At 47.1% G+C, this 21,547-nt stretch overlaps 2 protein-coding genes across 9 annotated transcripts in view; one reads left to right on the top strand and one right to left on the bottom strand.

Annotated features, from left to right (window-relative positions):
• Window positions 1–21,547, bottom strand: part of CDK16 (cyclin dependent kinase 16) — an 85,398-nt gene that overhangs the window by 48,942 nt on the left and 14,909 nt on the right. For 4 of the 8 annotated variants that reach the window (XM_087956643.1, XM_087956640.1, XM_087956639.1 and 1 more), the window contains exon 2: window positions 13,581–13,749. The exons of the other annotated variants lie outside the window; for them this stretch is intronic. The gene's annotated coding sequence lies outside the window, so the exon portion shown is untranslated. The remainder of the gene's footprint in view (window positions 1–13,580; window positions 13,750–21,547) is intronic. 8 annotated transcript variants of the gene reach the window in all.
• LOC113422963 (uncharacterized) overlaps window positions 18,366–21,547 on the top strand; it is a 55,628-nt gene continuing 52,446 nt past the window's right edge. The window contains exon 1 of the mRNA XM_087954199.1: window positions 18,366–18,588. Coding sequence (XP_087810325.1) covers window positions 18,366–18,588 — 223 coding nt within the window. The remainder of the gene's footprint in view (window positions 18,589–21,547) is intronic.

Below are 21,547 nucleotides of genomic sequence, written 5' to 3'. Positions count from 1 at the left end.
GGAAAGGGGGTCCTGTGGTTGTGTGTATCTGCTCTGAGCAATTACTGTATCCTGTGATGCTGCAGCCACCAGAAAACCCTGAAAACAGACCAAGAGAACAGTACTATCATAATCTGGAATAGAGCGCTTTTTTTAGCTGGTTTTAGAAAGGCCTCATTAGAACAGTTTCAGTTCAAAGAACACCAAATTCAGAAAGAAATACCAAGCTCAGAAAGACTTCAATGTATTTACAAAATGGAAAATGTTTCACTAAATTGAAAGAACTTCTGTAGTTCAAAACAACATGGTGGTGGAGAATATTGGTATTTTTTTAATCCAACTTTTATTATTTTTAAATAACTCAGGACAACTATCATAACTAACACGTCATCCTATTTTTCCCCACAACCACCAGTGCATCTGAAGAACACATTTGTGTTCCTTTCTTATGCTATATAGCTGGATAAAACAGGCAACTTTTGTGAATGGAATGAACATCTGTACCATGCATATACAATACAGGCATTCCCACCCATTCCTTTGTGAGGAATAGCTCTCCCTAACCATGTGCCCTTCAAATATATTGGGACCTAGAATTCCAGCCAACAATTCTGAAGGTTGTATCCCCAATGGGTCTGAATGATGTTCACAACAAAAGGCAGTCCTAAACAATGATCAATTGCTTATGAACTGTATATGTGGCTTTCATTAAAGGTAGACTCACTTAATGATCCTAATTGGGATTGGAATTTCTGCTAAACAAGCCTCAATTTGGCATGTGTGAATCTAACCAATATGTTAGGACTAGCAAATGCACAGTTACAAAATCCCGAAAAATCATCATACCCAAGATTGGGATATAAGAGGTTAGTCCTCTGTAGCTCTGCTCTAAAAAACACCAATAACAATTCAGAAAGTCCTTTAACAATCTTCACAAAATGTCCAGGTTGCAACTTTTGCCTTAAGAAAGCGCTCTTTTGTCACTGAAGCCCTAGCTCACTATAGAAAAGGAAAATTCTGTTTAGGGAACATTTCAGAGCTTCCCTCAGAAGTTTGGTAAGCAAAGGGCAATCTGATTTTGAAAGGAAGCTTCTTAAAAATACTTCCAATTTTGCAAAACCTCTATTTCTCGGTCAGGAATCTGAAATAAGGCCAAACCTCTAGAGCTACAGCTGATCAGGAAGGCCATCCTGCGGCACTTGGAAGCTCCTGGAGAAAACTGGCAGTTTTATGATTCATTTTGATAGAGGTAACATTCAAGCTTGCATTTCTTGCTTTAAATTAGATGTTGTGAGATATCCTCAGCCTTTCCCTAACATGAAGGAAAAATAATGAGAGATTGGGTTAAATTCTACTCTCCATTACAGAATACTCAGCACTTGGGATAACAGGTCAGTAATATATTTTTAAAATTGATTATACTAAATTTCTTGAATTCCTTCCTTGAATTAATGTTTTTAAAAATGCACTTATAAAAGATGGGCAAAAAAGGGTAAAAGGTTTGTACTGGAAATTGACAGTGCCAAGGGTGCATTTGTTTCAAAAAGATCCCTTTGAAATGGAAGATAGAGGCACTTTTTTTTCCAAGTATGTGCATATTAAACAGTACAAAGCAGGGTGCCACACCATGCCTCCCCGCTGATCCAGCCTAGTTCCCATCTGCCTTCTTTTATATTTCATATGCAGCAAAAATATACCTCGAGGAACCTTTTCATACACGGCAGGAAGCAAAACCACATGGAAATTCTTTAAACAAGTACTTTAAATAAATACTGTGACCTGCAACGAGTGAAACAGAATATACGCACCAGGAAGCGAAGGAAATAAAAATCAATTCTTTTTTTTTAAATATCAATACAAATTTATATATCTGTTTGTTCAGTTGCTTGTTTATGAAAATTTATATGGCCGCCCACTTATTTTCCGTGACTTGGGGCATTTTACAAACATAAAAAACCCAATATATAAACAATAAAAACAATAATCCCTCCCACCTTCTTTGGCACCACAATCTATCAATCAGATGGGCTCCATCCCACTCTGGGTTCCCCAGGCTTATTGGCAAAAAACGGTCTTCAGGGCCTTGCCAAAAAGTGGGGGCTAATCTAACCTCTGCAGGCATGACCCAAAGAAAGGGAGCCACCACAGAGAAGTTTTCTGGGTCCTGCCAGATGTACTTGCTTTGAGAGGTTGCCTGCAACATTTCCTGCCTCCCTGCTCTGGTGGGTCAGGTAGATGTGACTGGGAAAAGACAGTCCTTCCCAAGCTAGGTAGGGCTTTAAAGGTGACAACCAGCACTTTGAATTGTACCCAGAAGAAAATCAGCAGCCAATGCAGATGATTTTACCCTACATATTACTACTTAAATCATATATTTTTTTAAAAAAACCTGAATCATAGACATTGCATTATTATGAAAGCACCATACAGGAAAGAAAAGTTTGGTTCTTTAGGGCAGGGGTCCCCAACCGCCGGTCCGCGGACCGGTACCGAACACGGAACAAGCCTTACCGGGCCGCTGGTTGCTGGGCGCCGCCATCTTTTTGGTAAAAAAGCAATTTTTCGTCAAAAAGATGGCGGCGCCAGCGCGGTGAGCTTTTCGGGTAGAAAGCCATTTCTACCCGAAAAGCTCACCAGAAGCGCTAGCGCCGCCATTTTTGACGAAAATCACTCGATGACGTCACCGGAAGTGATTTTCGTCAAAAAGATGGCGGCACCCAGCTGACGCCGGAACCGGGCCGGCGCCAGCTGGACGCCGGAACCGGGCTGGCGTCGAAAGGTTGGGATCCCTGCTTTAGGGTAAACATGATACTCAATGTGATATTACAAATTTGATATATATTTATCGGGAAATATTTTTTATCAAAATAAATAAGCCATACTTTGATCAGTTACATAGAGAATGAGTTCTGTCAAATATGTATTGCATTATTGAAAATACACTATAAAAATGTCTATATTAGACTTCTAGACCTATCCAAAAAAACTCAGTAAGGTGATCTGGGATTCTTGTTTTATCATCCTAAAATAATTCCAGATACAGACCTCATATTGTGCTCTGGCTCAGAAACAGACAGTTCCTTGACTTATGACCATGACTGGAATGGAATAATTCATCACTAACAGTGTGACTTTTAAATGAGTCATTGCATCACTGCAAGTTGCAGCTGGAAAGGTTGCAAGTGGCAATCCCATGACCATGGGGATGCTATGATGGTTATAAATGTGAGGACTGGTTATAAGTCACAGTGTTCAGCATCACTATAATTTTGAATAGTTATTAAACGAATGGTCATAAATCAAGGACTACCTGTATAATGGCAAGCAATTTTCTGGCCAAAAGGTGAATGTGAGATTATGTCGGTGGGCACAGGCAGAAATGATAGGTTGATAAAAGAGAATATTTGTAGCTCGGGGTTGAATTCTGGGGTCCTTGATGCTGAGTTTTTCTTGCAGATGTTTCATTACCCAAATAGGTAACATTATCAGTGCTAAAAGAGAGTGGGGAATGATAGATACAGTTATAGACAGCTTAAATAATTAAACTTTATTATAGTCTTAAATCAGCGATACTGCACATAGTTTAACTCCACATGAGATGAAGCTCAAGCATAGCCTTAGATTTACAGGGGCTCCTAACCTAAAGGGCTCCATAATAAATCATTATGATAACACTTAACCAGGATTCAGTTTCCCTTTCTACATATCATTAGATATGAGGTAAAAGTGAAATAAACTTTTGCCTGATAACAAACAAGCCAACTTTAGACAACGGCTTCTTCTACAAACCAGACTGTGGTTTAAACTAGTTCCCAGAATTGGAAAAAAAAACCTGTAAAAGCTAAATGTAATTCATAGTTTATTTCTTCTCTCAGCTGCTTGACCAAGAATAAGAATGTAGAAACCTACAGCTCAGCCACATAATGCTAATTTTTTACTCATGTGCCAAGAAAATTACCCGGATATTCCCATAAAGTCAATGGAAGCCAAGGTTGACTCAAAAAAGATTATTCTTCCCTTATAGGAAACTCTGAATTCTTGTAGGCATGCTTACTCAAGACCAAGTGCTATTTTGTTCTATGGAAGATATGTTAAATCACATGAATCATTTGTATAACTTGTATCATTTGTATCTAAGCAAATATAATTTTGCATGGTTTTGGCCACATAGCTAAAAGCTGCTGCGTTATGCAAGCAAGATCTACAAAGAAGTCAAACTGTAGCTCTATCAACCAGTTACTGTACATGCTTAAATTAAATTAAAACATGCACACATAATGCTTCAACTGAACAAGTTCTAAAGAGATGCCTGTGTTAATCTACTTCTACAAACACAAAATGGCACCTTGGGCTCATTTATTAGACTATATACATTTTTGTGAACTGGCTTCAAATAAATGAAGCATATCCTCAATTGACTTTTGGATTTGTGTGAGAGAAACAAGAGAGCGCATATAAATGTGTACATTTGTAATCCTTTGCAACTCTGTCAGAGGATGATTAAATAAAAGATCAAAATAACTGCACATTTACCCGAATGTAACAAGATTAAAATAATCATTCTCTCAAGAAGTACCCTAAACAACCCGGCACTGGTAAGCCATTTAACACATGCGCTAGAAAATTTAATTTAAACCAATTCAACATGGAAGTAAAAGTTCTGTCCATAAGAAAAGCTAAGGAAAACAGTTAGTCAGAGGTTTTGTTGTTCCAAGAGCAGTTAATATATGATGTGGCCTTGATGAAGCACCAACTCAGTGGTGGTATTCAACCGGTTCTGGTAGCGGCCTAGGCTCTCACTTTTATGGCCAGAATTCGAAGCGCAGCTGCTTTGCGCGGTGCAAAATAGCATCGCACGGCAGCTGCTGCAGCAACCGGCATCGTGCAGGCTTGCAGGAGGCAAGTTAGAACTCCTCTGCGCCTGCGCAAATGCCTCTGCGCCTGCGCAAAGTGCGCATTTGGCGTGCGTGTGCATGAAAAGTGTGTGCATGCTCACAAAGCACGCCCACCAAGCCAGCCCACCAAACCAGTGGCAACTTTATTTGAATACCACCACTGCACCAACTGGCTGAGTTGTCCTAATTTCACAGGCAGAAAGGATGCTAGAAGATCATAAAAAAGCTCACCATTTCACATAGCGGTCAATAACATGCCTCTCCCTTCCCCCCACCTTCCGCCCCCAACCGCCAAATCTGTCATAGCGGTCATATCCCTTTTACTGTTCCCCAGCAAGCACCAGTCAAATCCAAATTCTCCTCAACCCATAGCAGAATACAGCCATTATAATCAGCTATCACCGCATCCTCCACGACCTGGCCTAATCCCGTTTCGAAAGTATCATTGCCTATGTGTGGCAGCAAATTCTATAAATTTGTTATATACCAAATAATGATTCCATTAGATGACTTCGGAGGGAAGTATTATTTAAAAAAAGGCTGGATCATGCACTATATCAAAGTGGACCGTGTACCTTTTTGCTTGTATTTTTTTCTTGATAACAAGCCCAACATTTCTGTTGTTAAGTGAGACATTTGTTAAGGGAGTTTTGCCCCATTTTATGACCTTTCTTGCCAGTTGTTAAGTGAATCACTGTAGTTGATTAGCTAGTAAGCCGGTTGTTAAGTGAATCTGGCTTCTCCATTGACTTTGCTTGTGAGAAGATTGCAAAAAGTGATTGGGCGTTGGTACTTACCTGACACGCCCGTTCTCGTTGAGCTGCATAGAGCATCCAGAGTGGGAGGTGCTCCAGTCTCCGCTCTCACAGGCTGAGCTATAATTGAGGAACGCTCCTCCTCCTCCACGTGACTCCTCCGTAGCGTTCCCCAGTTTTACGAAGACGAGTGGAAAAAAACAACTATCAACTCATCTTAACTATTGTAACAACTCTCAACTATAAACTGCTTGAATCATTGGCCGAAGCAGGATTCCCCACCAGACGGACCATTTAGGGTGGGGCTGGATGCTCTACGTAGCTCGACGAGAACGGGCGTGTCAGGTAAGTACCAACGCCCATTCTCCATAGAGCTGCTGCGAGCATCCAGAGTGGGACATACCAAAGCATGGCCTGTCCTACGGGAGGGACTCCGTCTGGTCCGGAATCTCCTCTGGATCTCTCGTCACTTGTTGAAGGACTCGTCTGCCAAAGGATGCTTCTGCTGAAGCATAGACATCGATTTTATAATGGCGGATAAAGGGTGATGGAGACGCCCAGGTAGCCGCTCGACAGATATCATGTATCGAAGCCTGAGTAGCCCAGGCTGCTGAGGTAGCTGCACTCCTTGTAGAATGAGCGGTTATTCCACTAGGAACAGGAAGCTCCTGGGATAAATAGGCCTTGGATATTGTAGCTCTGATCCAACGGCCAACAGTAGACGGGGATACTTTGAAACCCAGCGTCTTTAGTTGAAATGACAGGAACAATGACTCTGACTTCCTGATAGGGTGAGTACGAGTGATATAGATACGAAGTGCCCGACGGACATCGAGAGTGTGCCACTGCCTTTCCCTTTCTCGAGAAGGTCTGGGGCAAAAATTAGGAAGGATAAGTTCCTGTGATCTATGAAAGGCCGAGTTGATCTTGGGCAGGAAGGAAGGATCTGGTCGCAGGACCACTCGATCAGCGTGGAAAACGCATAGATCCTTTCTAACGGACAGAGCTGCTATTTCAGATATCCGCCATGCAGATGTGACTGCTACGAGAAACACCACTTTGAACGTAAGGAATTGAAGTGATGCCTCCCTTAGAGGCTCACAGGGAGGCTTAGTCAGAGCCGTGAGTACCTTATTAAGGTCCCAGGTCGGGTACCTGTGAATTACTGGAGGGTGCAGATTGGTGGCACCTCTAAGAAATGCTCGGATACGAGGGTGGTGTGAAAGTGAGCCAGAAGAGCTGCCGGAGACCACAGTTGATAAGGCTGCAACTTGCCTTCTCAAAGTATTGGGGAAGAGGCCCTTGTCCAGCCCTTCCTGCAAGAAGGCCAAAATTTGTGCGATTGAAGGGGAAAGCAGATTGATGAGAGACTTGTGGTACCATTTACAAAATATGCTCCAGGTGGCATTATATATGCGGGTGGTCGAAGGCCGTCTTGCTGCCAGGATGGTATTGATGACCTGATCGGACATGCCTTCATTTCTTAGACAGTCCCGATCAACCTCCAAACGGCTAACTGAAGCCATTGCGGATTTGGGTGCTGAAGAGGACCCTGGGATAGCGAAATCCTGTCTGGCGGAATCCTCCAAGGGGGGGGCACTGACAGACTGCGAAGGTCCGCAAACCACGGTCTCCTGGGCCAGTACGGGTAACCAGAAGAACTTCCGCCCTCTCGAGGATCAGTTTCTGGATCACTTTGGGGATTAACGGGAGGGGGGGAAAGGCGTATAAGAGCCCTGTGGGCCAGGGGCAACGTAGGGTGTCGCGGTTCTCTGCCCCCTTGGTGGGGTACCGTGAAAAGAATCTCGGTGTCTGTGCGTTGAGCGGTCACGCGAACAGGTCCACCAGTGGGTAACCGAATATCGCTGAGGCCTCCTTGAACAGGGAGGGGTGCAGGCGCCATTCCGACTGGTCTAGGGAGGCCCTGCTCAACCAGTTTGCCTGAACGTTTGAGACCCCCGAGATGTGGTCTGCCCTGATGGATAAGAGGTTGGTCTCTGCCCAGCGACAGAGCCGCTCGGCCTCCTTCATGAGCTGGATGGAATGTGTGCCCCCTTGACAGTTGATGTGAGCCTTGGTTGTCATGTTGTCCGTCAGGACCAGAACATGGTGCCCTCGCACTTGAGGAAGAAAGGTGCGTAAGGCCAGGTATACTGTGTGAAGCTCCAGCCAGTTGATGCTGCAGCGTTGCTCGGTTGCTGACCAAGTGCCCTGAGCTGAAAGTGAATGGATATGTGCGCCCCATCCGGATAGGCTGGCGTCTGTTGTGAGTGTGACCCTTTGGGGCTCCTTGAAGAGATGTCCTTTGTTGGTAGCGGGTCTGGTCCACCAGAGGAGCGATGCGAGAACCCTTGGAGGAACCTTCACCACGGCTCTTGAATTGCCTCTGCCGGAGCGCTGATAAGGAAGGAGGAACCACTGCAGAGATCTGGAATGCAGCCAGGCCCAGGGAACAATGGAGAAGCATGAGACCAATTTGCCAAGCAATTTTGATAAATCCAGTAAAGAAGCCTTTCTTGCTCGTCTAATGTCCCTGATCGATTTTTGGATGCTGAGAAACCGTTCAGTGGAAAGAAAGACTTTCCCCTTAACTGAGTCAATTACTGCCCCTAAATGAGCTATTCGGGTGGAGGGGGTAAGCTAACTCTTCTCCCAATTTACGAGAAGCCCATGGTCCTGGAGAACCGAGAGGGTGGTACTCGTGTCCCTCTCGGCTTGGCATTTGTTAGGAGAGAGGATGAGGATGTCAGCCAAATAGCAGTGAATGCGGATGGGGAAGTTTCTGAGATGAGCCGCTAGGGCTGCCAGAACCTTGGTAAAGGTCCTCGGGGCCGAGGCTAGACCAAAGGGAAGGGCCACATATTGAAAATGTTGACCGTTGTAGCAAAATCTCAGAAATTTGAAAAACGAGGGATGAATGGGAATGTGAAGGCATGCTTCTGAAAGGTCAATGGATGTGAGCCAGTCTCCCTTCCTGGTGCCCTGAAGAATAGACTGAAGTGTATGCATCTTGAACTTATGACGGACAATGTAACGGTTAAGCCTCTTCAAATCTAGGATGGGTCTCCAGCCTCCGGAGTGTTTAGGAACTATGAAAAGGTGGGAGTAAAACCCCTGTCCTCGCTGCGAGGGAGGCACGGACTGTATGTCCCTGATGTCGATAAGATGTTTGATAGCGGCTTCTATGAGAGCACGCTTGGAGCGGTCTCTGGAGAGAGGGGAAACCATGAAATGCTTCGGAGGAGGGGACTGAAACTCAAGGGAGAGGCCGAATTTGACAGTGTCCCTGACCCAAATGTCAGAAGTGGATGATTCCCATTGGTCGGCGAAATATTTGAGGCGTCCGCCAACGGGATAGATAGTTGTGGGACTATCTGGGGCGGCAGGACGATTTACTCCCTGCGCCCTGGAAGGGTCTCCTGTAGCTGGTCCCCCTCCTATTCCTGTCACCTGTGTTGCTCCGGTCCTGGTAGGCCGGCCGAAAGGACGGGGTTCTTTGAAACCTGGGGGAGTAGGGGGTCTGATAGGAGGGACGAAAGGAACCCCTTCGAAAGGGCTGGGACACTCTGGCCTCCTGTCTGCGAAACAGAGATGGGAGAAATTTCTTTTTGTTTCGGCTTTCCATCAACAATGGTTCCAGGGCCGGACCAAATAATTTGCCTCCCGAGATGGGAGCAGAAGCTAATTTAGCTTTATTTTTGATGTCTGCTTGCCAGTGTTTAAGCCAAAGCAGACGCCGGGCCGTAACGTGTGAGGAGATGGCCCGGGACGAAAATTTCACAGAATGGAAGGTGGCGTCGGCCGCAAATTCCGCTGTGGCCGTAAGCTTCGCAATGTCCTGGTGAGCCCTGGTATTAGATGGGGGAACATGCTGCTTCAACTGGCGGAGCCATCTAATAGAAGATCGAGTGAAAAAGGATGCGGCCGTGGCTGAACGAATGGCCCAAGCATCTGATTGATGTGCTCGACGTAACGCCATCTCAGCCCTTTTGTCCTCTGGCTTTAGAGCTTCCAGAGCGTCAGTTGGAGTAGCAGATGATGCTAGCCTCACTATGGGATCATCCTCCTCAGGAGTTTCTAGCAAGGAAGAGAAATCAACATCGAGATTAAAAAATCTCTTGTCCTGGCTGAAGGGGGCGGGAGGGGGCCCTGATGAGGCCAACTGCTTTGCCACTAAGTCGGAGAAGATGGGTGGCGTAGGAATAACCTCGGTCTCCACGACCGGTTGCCTGAAAATGGAGTCCTCTGGGTCCCCAGAGGCTGCTGGGGAAGTATCAGAGGGTGACTGGGCCGACAGGCCCGAAATATTTTTCGCCTTGAATAGCAAGGATTTAAACAGATGGGGTTTGAACAGACCTACAAAGGCGGGCTGGTCAGAAGAGATACCTTCGTCCTCAGACATTTCTCCTATCAGTTCCACCTCTGAAAGAGGTTCAGAGTAGTGTAAGGACCACCTATCCGATCCTTCCTCTTCCCCGAAATGTTCAGGGCCCATTTCCTCTTCCTCCTCCTCCTCCCCTTCTGGAAAGGGGAACTCCCCTTCAGAAGGTACCTGACCATGGTGAGTAGCCGGTCTGGGGAGGGATCTTCCAGAAACCGATTCAACTTCAGGAGCCATCGTTTGAGAACCCGGTCTGGACAACTGTTGGATACCTTCTGCGATCCCTTGTCGGATGGCCAGCTGCATCCATTCTCTAATACTGTCTGGAATAATGTCTGTGGATGGTCCCTCTGGTCGTAGGCCAGCAGCGGACGGTGTGAATGTAGCCTCAGGTGTCCGAGTGACTTGGAGGCTGCGAGCGGACGAACTGTGCCTGGAAAGAGAAAGTTGTTCTGGCCGAGGAGGGGGTTGAGTGGAAGGAGAAGGGGTGAGAATATTAGGTACTGAAGTTACAGATTGAGAGTCCCTTGAACGTTTATGAAATTCCTTCTCCAAGGCTTTATGGAGCCTTAGGGCGTCCCTTTGAGAAGCCTTGGAAGACTCCTTGGGAGACTCCTTGGCCTGCCTGCGCAAATGGTGCATCTTTGATTTGGCCTTCAAGGAAGGTCCTCTGGGATTGTCCTCTGCCATAATAACAAGGTAAGAAATACACAAAGGTAATGCTCAGTGAGGCGGTTGGCATGCCTAGGAGTTCGACCTACAACAAAGGCCGGATATCCTGTAGTTGAACCGCGTCCCCCTTTTGGCAAAAAAAATTTAAATCGTATTATTATATTATTTGTTTATTATATTTATTTTATTTTATTTTATTTTTATTTTTATTTTTTTATTATTATTATTATTTTTGTATAAAAGAATGTGATCAATTAAGGTTTACCAGAGCCGTATTACTGCCAAGGTAATGCCAGAATAAAACAGAAATTTGAGGAAAAAAAGGGAAATTCAAAAAAATAGCCAATGAGCCGAATGAACGCTGAGGCCAAACAAAGGAAAATAGTGAAAAAACTGAAAAAGGGCCTCCTGAGGCAGCCTCCCAACAAAATGGGAAGAACTAATTATGCCTCAAACCTCGTCTCTGAGCAAGGCTGCGGGAATAGCCAACAATTATTAATGAGAGTAGTAGGGCTAGGAGCCACAATACCCAATTAAATAGGCACTGAACAGGCCTTCCGGTCCTGCTACGGGCCTCCAAAGTCACCGCAGCTATATCGATCAGCAAGCAAAATGGCGGCCGGCCACAAGGCGCGCCCAAAATGGCGGCCGGGACCGGCGCAATCTCTCAGAGATGGAAAAGCAACACCTCAATCAAAACAGCAGCTTTAGACAAGCGAAAAGGCGAGGTGCAGGAGGGAGACAAGCTCACCCTCTAGTTAAGCGTTCTTGGGGGGAAGGAACAACAGAGCGCTATAAATAGCGCAAACGGCAAGCCGCTGCCTGAAGGCAGAGCTGGCTACGATCGACGGCAGGGAATAGGAAGGGGGGGTAGCGCGAAAAAATGTTAGACTCCCCTTTTCCACCCCTTGAGGGGCGAAAAAACGCTCCTCTAAGATAATACCAGGCAACCCAAGTGCGCAGGGACCAAGGAGAAGGAATAAAAAACCCAAACCTGAGATAATTAGAACAATCCTGAATCGGCCAAGGAAGAGCTGCAAAAAGTCTGCCTGTCTCTGCACGAGGCTGAGCTAAAACTGGGGAACGCTATGGAGGAGTCACGTGGAGGAGGAGGAGCGTTCCTCAATTATAGCTCAGCCTGTGAGAGCGGAGACTGGAGCACCTCCCACTCTGGATGCTCGCAGCAGCTCTATGGAGAACTTGGAACCCAGCAACAGTCATAAATATGAATCAGTTGCCAACCATCTGGATTTTGATCACGTGATCCTAGGAAGCTGCGAAGTTATCTGTGAAAAACAGTTGTCCCATTTTTTCAGTCCCGATATAACTTTCAACAGTCACTAAATGAACTGTTGTAAGTTGAAGACTAGCTGTAGTTTGACTTTCCTCCTAGGGAAGGGATTTCCATCTATCCCCCCCCCCCCCCGCCCACCATTACTGTGTTTACTCTTCTTGCAATTCTTTAACACGCATTTAAAAGGCATGCACTAATTTCAGTGCCATATTCCAAATACAGTCGTAAAGAGATTTTTTTTTTCCCTAAAGGCATTATGATAGCCGTTTTTATTTTCTATCCCTTGGTTAATCATTTCAGGAACACAGTTTGCCTTCCCACCCTCCACCCCCACCATTGCTACCCATCAGGTAGACATTTTCAAGTTTCTTTGCCTGTCAGCTTCTGAGCTGCTCACATCCTTGAGCTGAAGAGGAGAAACCTAAGGGGCTAGCAAAGCAGGAGATTAAAGAGCCAACGGAAGCTGGGAGAAAAAAGGTCTGAATGCTTTAGCTTGATATGGCACCTAATTTTTAATCCCACAATTACATAGATAAGCCTCATTGATCGTGTGTGTGTGTGTGCGCGCGTTTGTGTGTGTGGCTTCAGCCAATTAAACACGTGCAGGGCCCAAGCCATTCCAACTATGCTAATAAAGTAAAAGGGAGATAGAAAATAAAATTCAAAACAGAAAAAATCCTGCTGGAAGGTCAGAATAAATACTTATTTTTTAAAATCCTTCTAAATGGAGTACTTAAAAAAGCAATGTATGACTAGCAGACAATTGTTTTTAGAACTGGCATACATCCAGCTGTTAATAACCTGAAGAAGAAGAAGAAGGAAAAAAAAAACAATCCCAGACAAGTAAAAGAAGTTTCTGTTACAACATGCACTGCATCTTGGGGTTCTGCCACCGCAGCTTTCTTCCAGATCAAATTGCGGCGACAGTTTTTCAAAGTCAGCAGCACAGATAGAAAGGTATAACTGTCAAATCTTCCTAGGTAAAGGAGGAGGAGGTACATAGGAGCCCATCTCAGAGATTAACTCCTGGGGGAAAAAATGGTGAGCGCTCAAAAAAACACATTATTTCAAACTGCACCCAGGGAATGGACTGCAGCTCTGAGGAGAAATCTGATACAGAGCGTCACTCCGCACTTTGTATTTGATGCAAGCTTTGGGAATGCCAGTTTGCTTGGAATGCTTGCTGGAGTCCTAAATCTGCTGCATCTCAGATTTTCTCAACAATAGGTGAGGTCACCCAAATTGGAAGACAGTCTAAGGCATCAGCCTTCCCGTTAGTGAATTATAATCATTATATTCAGACCTACATGGATTTGATCATACTGTCTCCTCCACCATGGCACTGTGGTCTATTCCTCAAATGTTGGCAAGTATAAGCAAAACAGGAAAGATATAGCCCTCTAAGCAGGAAAGCCACAACACCCAAAGTTAGCTCTCTAAATAAAAGCTGGGAAAAGACATGCTGACGTGCATTTGACAGCAGGGCTGGCCGGGCAACTCTTAACGTCTTCCTAATTCAGCAGAGCTCTCCAACAGCCAATAAACCACCCAGCGCCCTCCCCATGTCTTAAAGGGACAGATTCAAGGCAGAAATGGGACCTTACCTCACCAAGAGGTTCAGAGCCAGAAGCCATCAACTCCATTGAGTATGCAAGGGGCTCCACTCATCATTCTATTAATACTCCTGGGAATAATTTGGCCAATGAAGTGGCAGGGAAGCAAGCCGGCTGAGTCCAGGGCAAACAGCCAAGGATTGTCTCAACATACGGAAGGCTGTAGGGGAGAGCAGAGGTTATTATTTTCAATAGGTCTCCTTGCAATCCAATCAATTAAATGGCACTTGGCTTTGGCCCAACAGAGGACTCCACCAGCATGAATCACAGGGTACAGGCAAGACCAGATTTGACGAGGTTTAATATAGTGGGTACACTTGGGCTGATCACTAGAAATCTTTTTCAGACAAAGCTACTGCTGTATAACTCACAAACATGCTGATTATAGCCTTATCCAGTGGTGGGATTCATTTTTATTTTTTTTACTACCAGCTCTGTGGGCTTGGCTTGGTGGGCGTGCCGTGGCAGGCATGGCAGGGGAAGGATAAACTCTCCATTCCCTCCCCAACTCCTGGGGGAAGGATACTGCAAAATCTCCATTCCCTCCCCGCCCCACTAACCTGCTTTCCAGCTCTGTTCTCCTGTGCAGGGCAATAAAAGAAGACCCAGCCAATCAGCTGGGACTCAGGAGGCAGAGAATAGATGGGAGCAAGGCCAGTCAGAGGGAATGTTTGCCGGTTCTCTGAACTACTCAAAATTTCCGCTACCGGTTCTCCAGAACTGGTCAGAACCTGCTGAACACCACCTCTGGTCTTATCCCACTTCTCAGTCAAGGGAAATAACTTACAAGTAAAATCCAAATAAAGGAACAAGTTCATAATAGTAATAGCACTTAGACTTATATACCGCTTCACAGTGCTTTACAGCCCTCTCTAAGTGGTTTAGAGAGTCAGCCTATTGCCCCCAACAATCTGGGTCCTCATTTTACCAACCTCAGAAAGATGGAAGGCTGAGTCAACCTTGAGCCTGGTGGGATTCAAACTGCCAAACTGCAGACAGCCGGCAGTCAGCAGAAGTAGTCTGCAATGCTGCACTCTAACCACTGCGCCACCGCAGCTCAATAAGCTATAGAATAGGTGGTGTGTGCTGAACTTCTATTCTGGCTTCTTGCAGGTTGATGAAAACAGATTCTATTTGCTAGAAGACCAGGTTAGAAAGACTGGGAGTGCTCAAAAATAATCAGAAGATGCCAACCCATGAAGAAAACGCTTCACATCTTCACAGTCTAGCCCCAAAGACCCAACATTCCAGAGGCATTGAAAAGGAAATCCTGATCATTTAATTACCCTGGACAATTTCAGAAATTACAAGACCAATGCCAAAGAATATGTAAGATGATTTCTAAGATACTTTAGCCTAGAGACTGTTATTTAGAAACTAGCATGTCTAAGGCACAGCAGCATGAGCTGGGGTTGGCTCATTTCTCAATAGTTTCCACTGAGGTTAGGTTCACAAATCATGTGGAGCCACGGTTAGGTCGTAAATCATAGCTAATAAACCACTGCAAATCATACCAACTAATCTGAAAACTAACAATCATATTAAGACCTACTGGAAAGTGTGGATCAGGTTCTCATCTCAGGCACAGTTCAAATAATATATTTTTCCATTACAGACAACTGAGGCTGAGTTAAGCTCCCACCTCACTGCTCCCTTGAATGCTCTGAATTATATAAATGCAAATGAAAAGTTTTACAAAGGGGAGGAAAAAATAAAAAGAAATCAGGCAACATTTTTATTGGTCCCTCACGGATAATGGGCGTTGGTTCTTACCTGACACGCCTCTTCTCGGCGAGCTGCTCGGAGCATCCAGAGTGGGAGGTGCTTCAGACTCCGCTCTCACAGGCTGAGCTTGAATTGAGGAACGCTCCTCCTCCTCCACGCGACTCCTCCGTAGCGTTCCCCAGTTTTTGCGAGGACGAGAAGAAAAGGCCGTGTTCTCATCCTAACTGACTAATGGATCATTGGCCGAAACAAGATTCCCCACCAGATGGTGAAATTAGGGTGGGGCTGGATGCTCCTCGCACCTCGCCGAGAAGGGGCGTGTCAGGTAAGAACCAACGCCCATTCTCCATAGAGCTGCTCGAAGCATCCAGAGTGGGACATACCAAAGCTTGGCTGTCCTACGGGAGGGACTCCGTCTGGTTCGGAAGCCCCTCTGGGTCCTTGAAGACCCGCTGTAGGACTCGTCTGCCAAACGAGGCCTCCGCTGAGGCAAATATGTCGATCTTGTAATGCCTAATGAAGGGAGACGGGGAAGCCCAGGTGGCAGCCCGGCATATATCAGTGATTGGGGCCTGGGTGGCCCAAGCTGCCGAAGTAGCCGCGCTCCTAGTGGAATGTGCTGTTATTCCACTGGGTACTGGCAGGGCTTGTGACAGATAAGATCTAGAGATAGTTGCTCTGATCCAGCGACCGATGGTTGAAGGGGAAACTTTGTGACCCAGTGTCTTGGGCTGGAAGGAAAGGAATAGGGATTCAGACCTCCTAAAGGGTTGATGTAGATGCGCAAGGCACATCTCACGTCCAGGGTGTGCCAAAGTGCTTCCCTATCACACGAGGGTCTGGGGCAAAAGTTTGGGAGGATGAGTTCCTGCGCCCTGTGGAAGGCTGAGTTGACCTTGGGCAGGAAGGTAGGGTAGGGCCGGAGAACCATACGATCGGCGTGAAAAACGCAGAGGTCCTTTCTAACTGATAAGGCTGTGATTTCCGATATTCGACGGGCCGATGTAATGGCCACCAGGAACACAACTTTGAATGTTAAAAACTGGAGGGTGGATTCCCTTAGAGGTTCAAAGGGGTGTTTAGTGAGTGAAGTAAGGACCTTGTTGAGGTCCCAGGTAGGGTACTGGTGAACAGTTGGAGGGCATAAATTAGTGGCTCCTCTGAGGAATGCCCTAATGCGAGGGTGGTGGGAAAGGGAGCCAATGTTGTCGCAAGAGATAACAGTTGTGAGGGCTGTGACCTGTCGCCTCAAGGTGTTAGGGGAAAGCCCTCTATTCAGTCCTTCTTGGAGGAAATCCAGAATTTGAGCGATAGATGGGGAGAGTGGGTTGACTCGGGATTTATGACACCACTTGCAGAAACTATTCCAAGTGGCATTGTAGATTCGGGTGGTTGAGGGTCGCCTAGCGGCTAAGATGGTGTCAATAACCTGATTAGAGAACTTCTCTTTCCTTAGGCGGTTCCGCTCAACCTCCAGACGGCTAACTGGAGCCATTGGGGATCCGGGTGCAGAAGGGGCCCCTGAGAGAGGGAGATCCTGTCCAGGGGAATCCTCCAAGGGGGGGGCTACTGATAGGTTGCGAAGGTCTGCAAACCACGGGCGTCTGGGCCAGTAGGGGGCCACCAGAAGCAGTTCCGCCTTCTCGTGGATTAATTTTTGGATGACTCTGGGAACTAAGGCTAGTGGGTGGAATGCGTATAGGAGCCCTGGGGGCCAGGGGCAACGTAGTGCGTTGTGACTCTCCGCCCCGTGTGAGGGGTACCTCGAGAAGAATCTTGGAAGTTGTGCGTTGAGTGGGAATGCGAAAAGGTCCACTACCGGTTGGCCGAAGATTCTGGACGCCTCCCTGAACAGTGACGGGTGGAGGCGCCATTCTGACTGGTCCACCGTGACCCTGCTCAGCCAGTACGCCTGGATGTTGGAAATTCCTGAGATATGCTCTGCTTTGAGGGAGAGGAGATTGGATTCTGCCCAACGACAGAGGCGCTCGGCCTCTCTCATCAACCGTATGGACTGGGTGCCCTCTTGTCTGTTGATGTGAGCCTTGGCTGTGACGTTGTCCGTGAGAATGAGAACATGACGTCCGTGTACCTGAGGGAGGAATCTGCGCAAGGCCAGGTGTACGGCGTGTGAAGTTCCAACCAGTTTATACTGCATCGTTGTTCTGTCTCCGACCATCTACCCTGTGCCGTGAACGAGTGGACGTGAGCGCCCCATCCGGATAGACTGGCGTCTGTGGTGAGGGTGAGCCTCTGGGGCTCCTTGAAGTAATGACCCTTGTTGATGGCGGGGTTGGTCCACCATAGGAGGGACGTGAGGACCTTTGGAGGTACCCTGACCATAGATTTCGAATTGCTTCTGCCGGCTCTTTGAAATGGAAGCAGGAACCACTGTAGGGATCTGGTGTGTAAACGGGCCCAGGGAACAATGGAAATGCATGAGACCATCTTACCTAATAACTTAGACAAGTCTAACAGAGTTACCTTTTTTGATCGCCTGATCTGTTTTACAGATTTCTGGATACTAAGGAGCCTATCCGAGGATAGGAAGACCTTTCCTTTGACAGAATCGATTACAGACCCCAAATGGGTAATTCAGGTAGATGGTGACAGTTGGCTCTTTTGCCAGTTAATAAGGAACCCGTGGGCTTGGAGGGTGGAGAGAGTAGCCCTGGTGTCCCTCTCTGCCTGACGTCTGGAGGGGGACAGGATGAGGATATCATCCAGGTAACAGTGGAGGCGAACGGGAAGGTTCCTAAGGTGAGCCGCTAGTGCCGCGAGGACCTTGGTAAAGGTCCTAGGGGCCGATGCCAATCCAAAGGGGAGGGCCACATATTGGAAGTGGTGCTTGTTGTAACAAAACCTGAGGAATTTGTAGTGGGAGGGCCAAATTGGGATGTGCAAGTATGCTTCTGAAAGGTCTCTAGAGGAAAGCCAGTCCCCTTGCCTGGTACCCAGGAGAATGGACTGTAAGGTGTGCATCTTAAACTTGCGCTGGATCAAGTAACGATTAAGTCGTTTTAGGTCTAAGATTGCTCTCCATCCACCGGAATGTTTGGGGACGACGAAGAGGTGGGAGTAAAAACCCCGCCTTCGTTGAGCGGTTGGGACGGGTTGGATGGCCTGTATATCGAGGAGATGCTGAATAGCGGAATCCATCAAATTGCGTTTGATGGGGTCCTTCAAGGGGGGGATGCCATGAAAAAGTCGGAGGGGCGGATTGGAATTCAAGGCGAGACCGAACCTGATGGTGTCTCTAACCCAGGCATCAGAGGTAGAGGAATCCCATTGGTCGGCGAAATGTCTAAGACATCCGCCGATGGCGGGGGGGGGGAAGTGCGGGATCTATCTTGGGCGCTGAAAGGGTCTTCCACCTGATCCCCTGAAAGGTCTTTTGTAGCTGCCGCCCCTTCTACTCCTGTCGCCCGAGTCGGCTCGATCCTGGGGTTGGGATGGCCGAAAGGAGGGGGGTCTCGGGTACCTGGGCGGGAAGGAAGGCTGGTAGAAGGGTCGAAAGGACCCTCTTCGAAAGGGCTGAGGGACTCTTGGCTCTGATCTCCAAAAAAGAGAGGGGAGAAATTTTTTCTTGCTTCGGCTCTCAACTAACAGGGGTTCCAGAGCTGGGCCAAATAATTTGTCTCCCTTAATGGGAGCAGTGGCCAATTTGACTTTGTTTTTGACGTCCGCCTGCCAGTGTTTGAGCCAGAGCAGGCGGCGGGCTGTGACATGTGCAGTTATAGCCCTAGTGGAAAACTTAACCGAATGGTAGGTGGCGTCGGCCGAGAATTCTGCTGCGGCCGCAAGCTTAGCGATGTCCTGGTGCGCCCTTACATTAGAGGTGGGGACATGCTGTTTTAATTGGCGGAGCCACCGGATCGAAGACCTGGTGAAAAAGGAAGCGGCCGTGGCCGATCTAATGTCCCAAGCGTCAGATTGGTGAGCCCGGCGTAAGGCCAGTTCAGCCCGCTTGTCTTCGGGTTTTAGGGCCTCCAGAGGGTCACTTGGGGAGGAGGAGGATGCTAAGCCAACAATGGGCTCATCAACCTTGGGGGTATTTAGTAGGCTAGAGAAGTCCGCATCAAGGTTGAAAAATCTCTTATCCTGGCTGGAAGGGGTGGGAGGGGCCCCGGTGGAAGCCAGCTGGTTTGATACCAGGTCAGAAAAAATGGGTGGAGCCGGAATGACTTCAGCCTCCACAACAGGCTGCTTAAAAATGGAATCCTCTGGGCCTTCCGCTGAGGAAGGGGGGGGCAGAGGGAGACTGTGTGTATAGGCCAGAGATGTTTTTGGCCTTAAAAAGTAGTGATTTGTACAGGTGTGGCTTAAACAGACCCACAAATGTGGGTTGGTCGGGGGTGAGGCCCTCATCCTCGGACATCTCCCCCTCCATTGGCTCCGTCTCCGATAGGGGTTCACTGTAGTGTGTCGATCCCAACTTGAATTCTTCCTCCTCCCTAAATTGATCCATGCCCCCTTCCTCCTCCTCCTGCTCCCTTTCTGGAAGAGGGCTATCCCTCTGTGAGAGTACCTGACCGTGAGGAGGATCCAATCTGGGTAGGGATCTGACGGATAGAGACTCATGTTCGGGGACCATCGGGAAGAAGCCAGGTCTGGCCATTTGTTGAAGACCTTCCGCAATCCCCTGGTGGATAGCCAGCTCCATCCATGATCTCATTTGCTCTGGAACCTCGACTATGGAAGGTTCCTCTTGGCGCAGACCAGCAGCCGTAGGAGTAAAGGTGGCTTCGGGTGTCCATCTGGTCATTGTTCCAGGAGCCTGATGACCCTGGGGAGAGCTACGCCTGGATAGGGAAGAGTAGTCTGGAGGAGGGGGGGGTTGAGTAGAGGTGGAAGGGCTGGAGGCACCGAGCGTGACTCCCTGGTTCGCCTGTCGAATTCCTTCTCCAGTGCCTTATGGCACCTTAAGGTGTCCCTCTGGGAGGCCTTGGAAGTTTCCTTAGCCTGCCTGCGCAAATGGTGAGATTTCGATTTGGCCTTCAAGGAAGGGCCTTTAGAAGGGTTGTCGTCTGCCATTTTAAAAGGTAATGAGCGTATACAAGGATACTAAAGGCGGTTGGCTCGCCTAGGGTTCGACCTGCAGCAAAGGCCGGGTGTCCTTTCAACTGGTCCGTGTCCCCCTTTTGGAATTTTGATATGTACTATGATATAAAAAAATTATATGTAAGTATATATTAATAATAATATTAAAATATTTTTATTTTATTTTTATTTTATATAATTAATATATATATGTATATGTGTATATATATATTGTGTGTGTGTGTGTGTGTGTGTATATATATATATATATATATATATATATATATATATATATATATTTATATTTATATTTATATTTATATTTATATTTATATTATTTTCAAGTAAAAATATATATGTTTGAACCGGTATAAGTTTAGGTCTTGGTCCAAAAGAAAGGGGTAACAATTTGCTGATAGAAATTAGCAAAGGAATTATAAGGAAGACAAGTTGATTAATGATCCAATTAGCCGAATGAACGCCTGAGGCCAGAGGTAAAAGAGAGAGGTATGGCCTCCAGCAGCTGTCCTCCCAGGCGAAAACTGGGAGGGGGGGTGCTGCTATACTTCGCCCTGAGTGTGGCTGCGGGATGGGCCAACAATATAAACAGAAGCAAACCAAGGTAGTTGTAGGAATCCAATTAAGAGAAACAATGCTCTACACAGGCTGATAATGTCTGTTTTGGAGAGCCAAAAGTAGCCCGCAGCAGGATTCAGCGAGAAACGGAAAAAAACAAAATGGCGCCCGACCACAAGGCGATGCCCAAAATGGCGGGCGCGAACTGAGCTGAGAGTCGGGGCCTTTCAGGGCGGAATTGTGCTCCTCCGGCAAGCTCAGATTGCCGAGAGGGGCAGCGCAGGAGAGAATAGCCTCTTCCTAGAACAAACGGCGTTCGTGGGGGGGGAGAACCAGCGGCACTTTAAGGCGCGAGAAGATCAAGCCGCTAATGAGGGCGGCGTGGAAAGCAGCAGGGAGAAGATTAGATCAAGGAGGGGAGGGGGGGTTAGCGCAGGAGCGCTGCAAAGCCGCCCGCTTTTTCCCCCTTAGGGGAGAAGGAAAAATGTTCCCCTGGAGTTGATGAAGACAACCAATTGCGCAGAGGCTAAAGGAAATAGGAATCAAACCTGAAAACCGAAAATCAGAGGAGATCCTGAATCGGCCAAGGAGCTTGCTCTGAAAACAGCCTGCTCTCA

Source organism: Notechis scutatus, chromosome 2 (assembly GCF_049901735.1).
Source record: "Notechis scutatus isolate UNSWTSFEM ecotype Mainland chromosome 2, rNotScu1.2, whole genome shotgun sequence".
Lineage (NCBI taxonomy): Eukaryota > Metazoa > Chordata > Lepidosauria > Squamata > Elapidae > Notechis > Notechis scutatus.
This window is presented reverse-complemented; position numbering and strand designations above follow the sequence as displayed.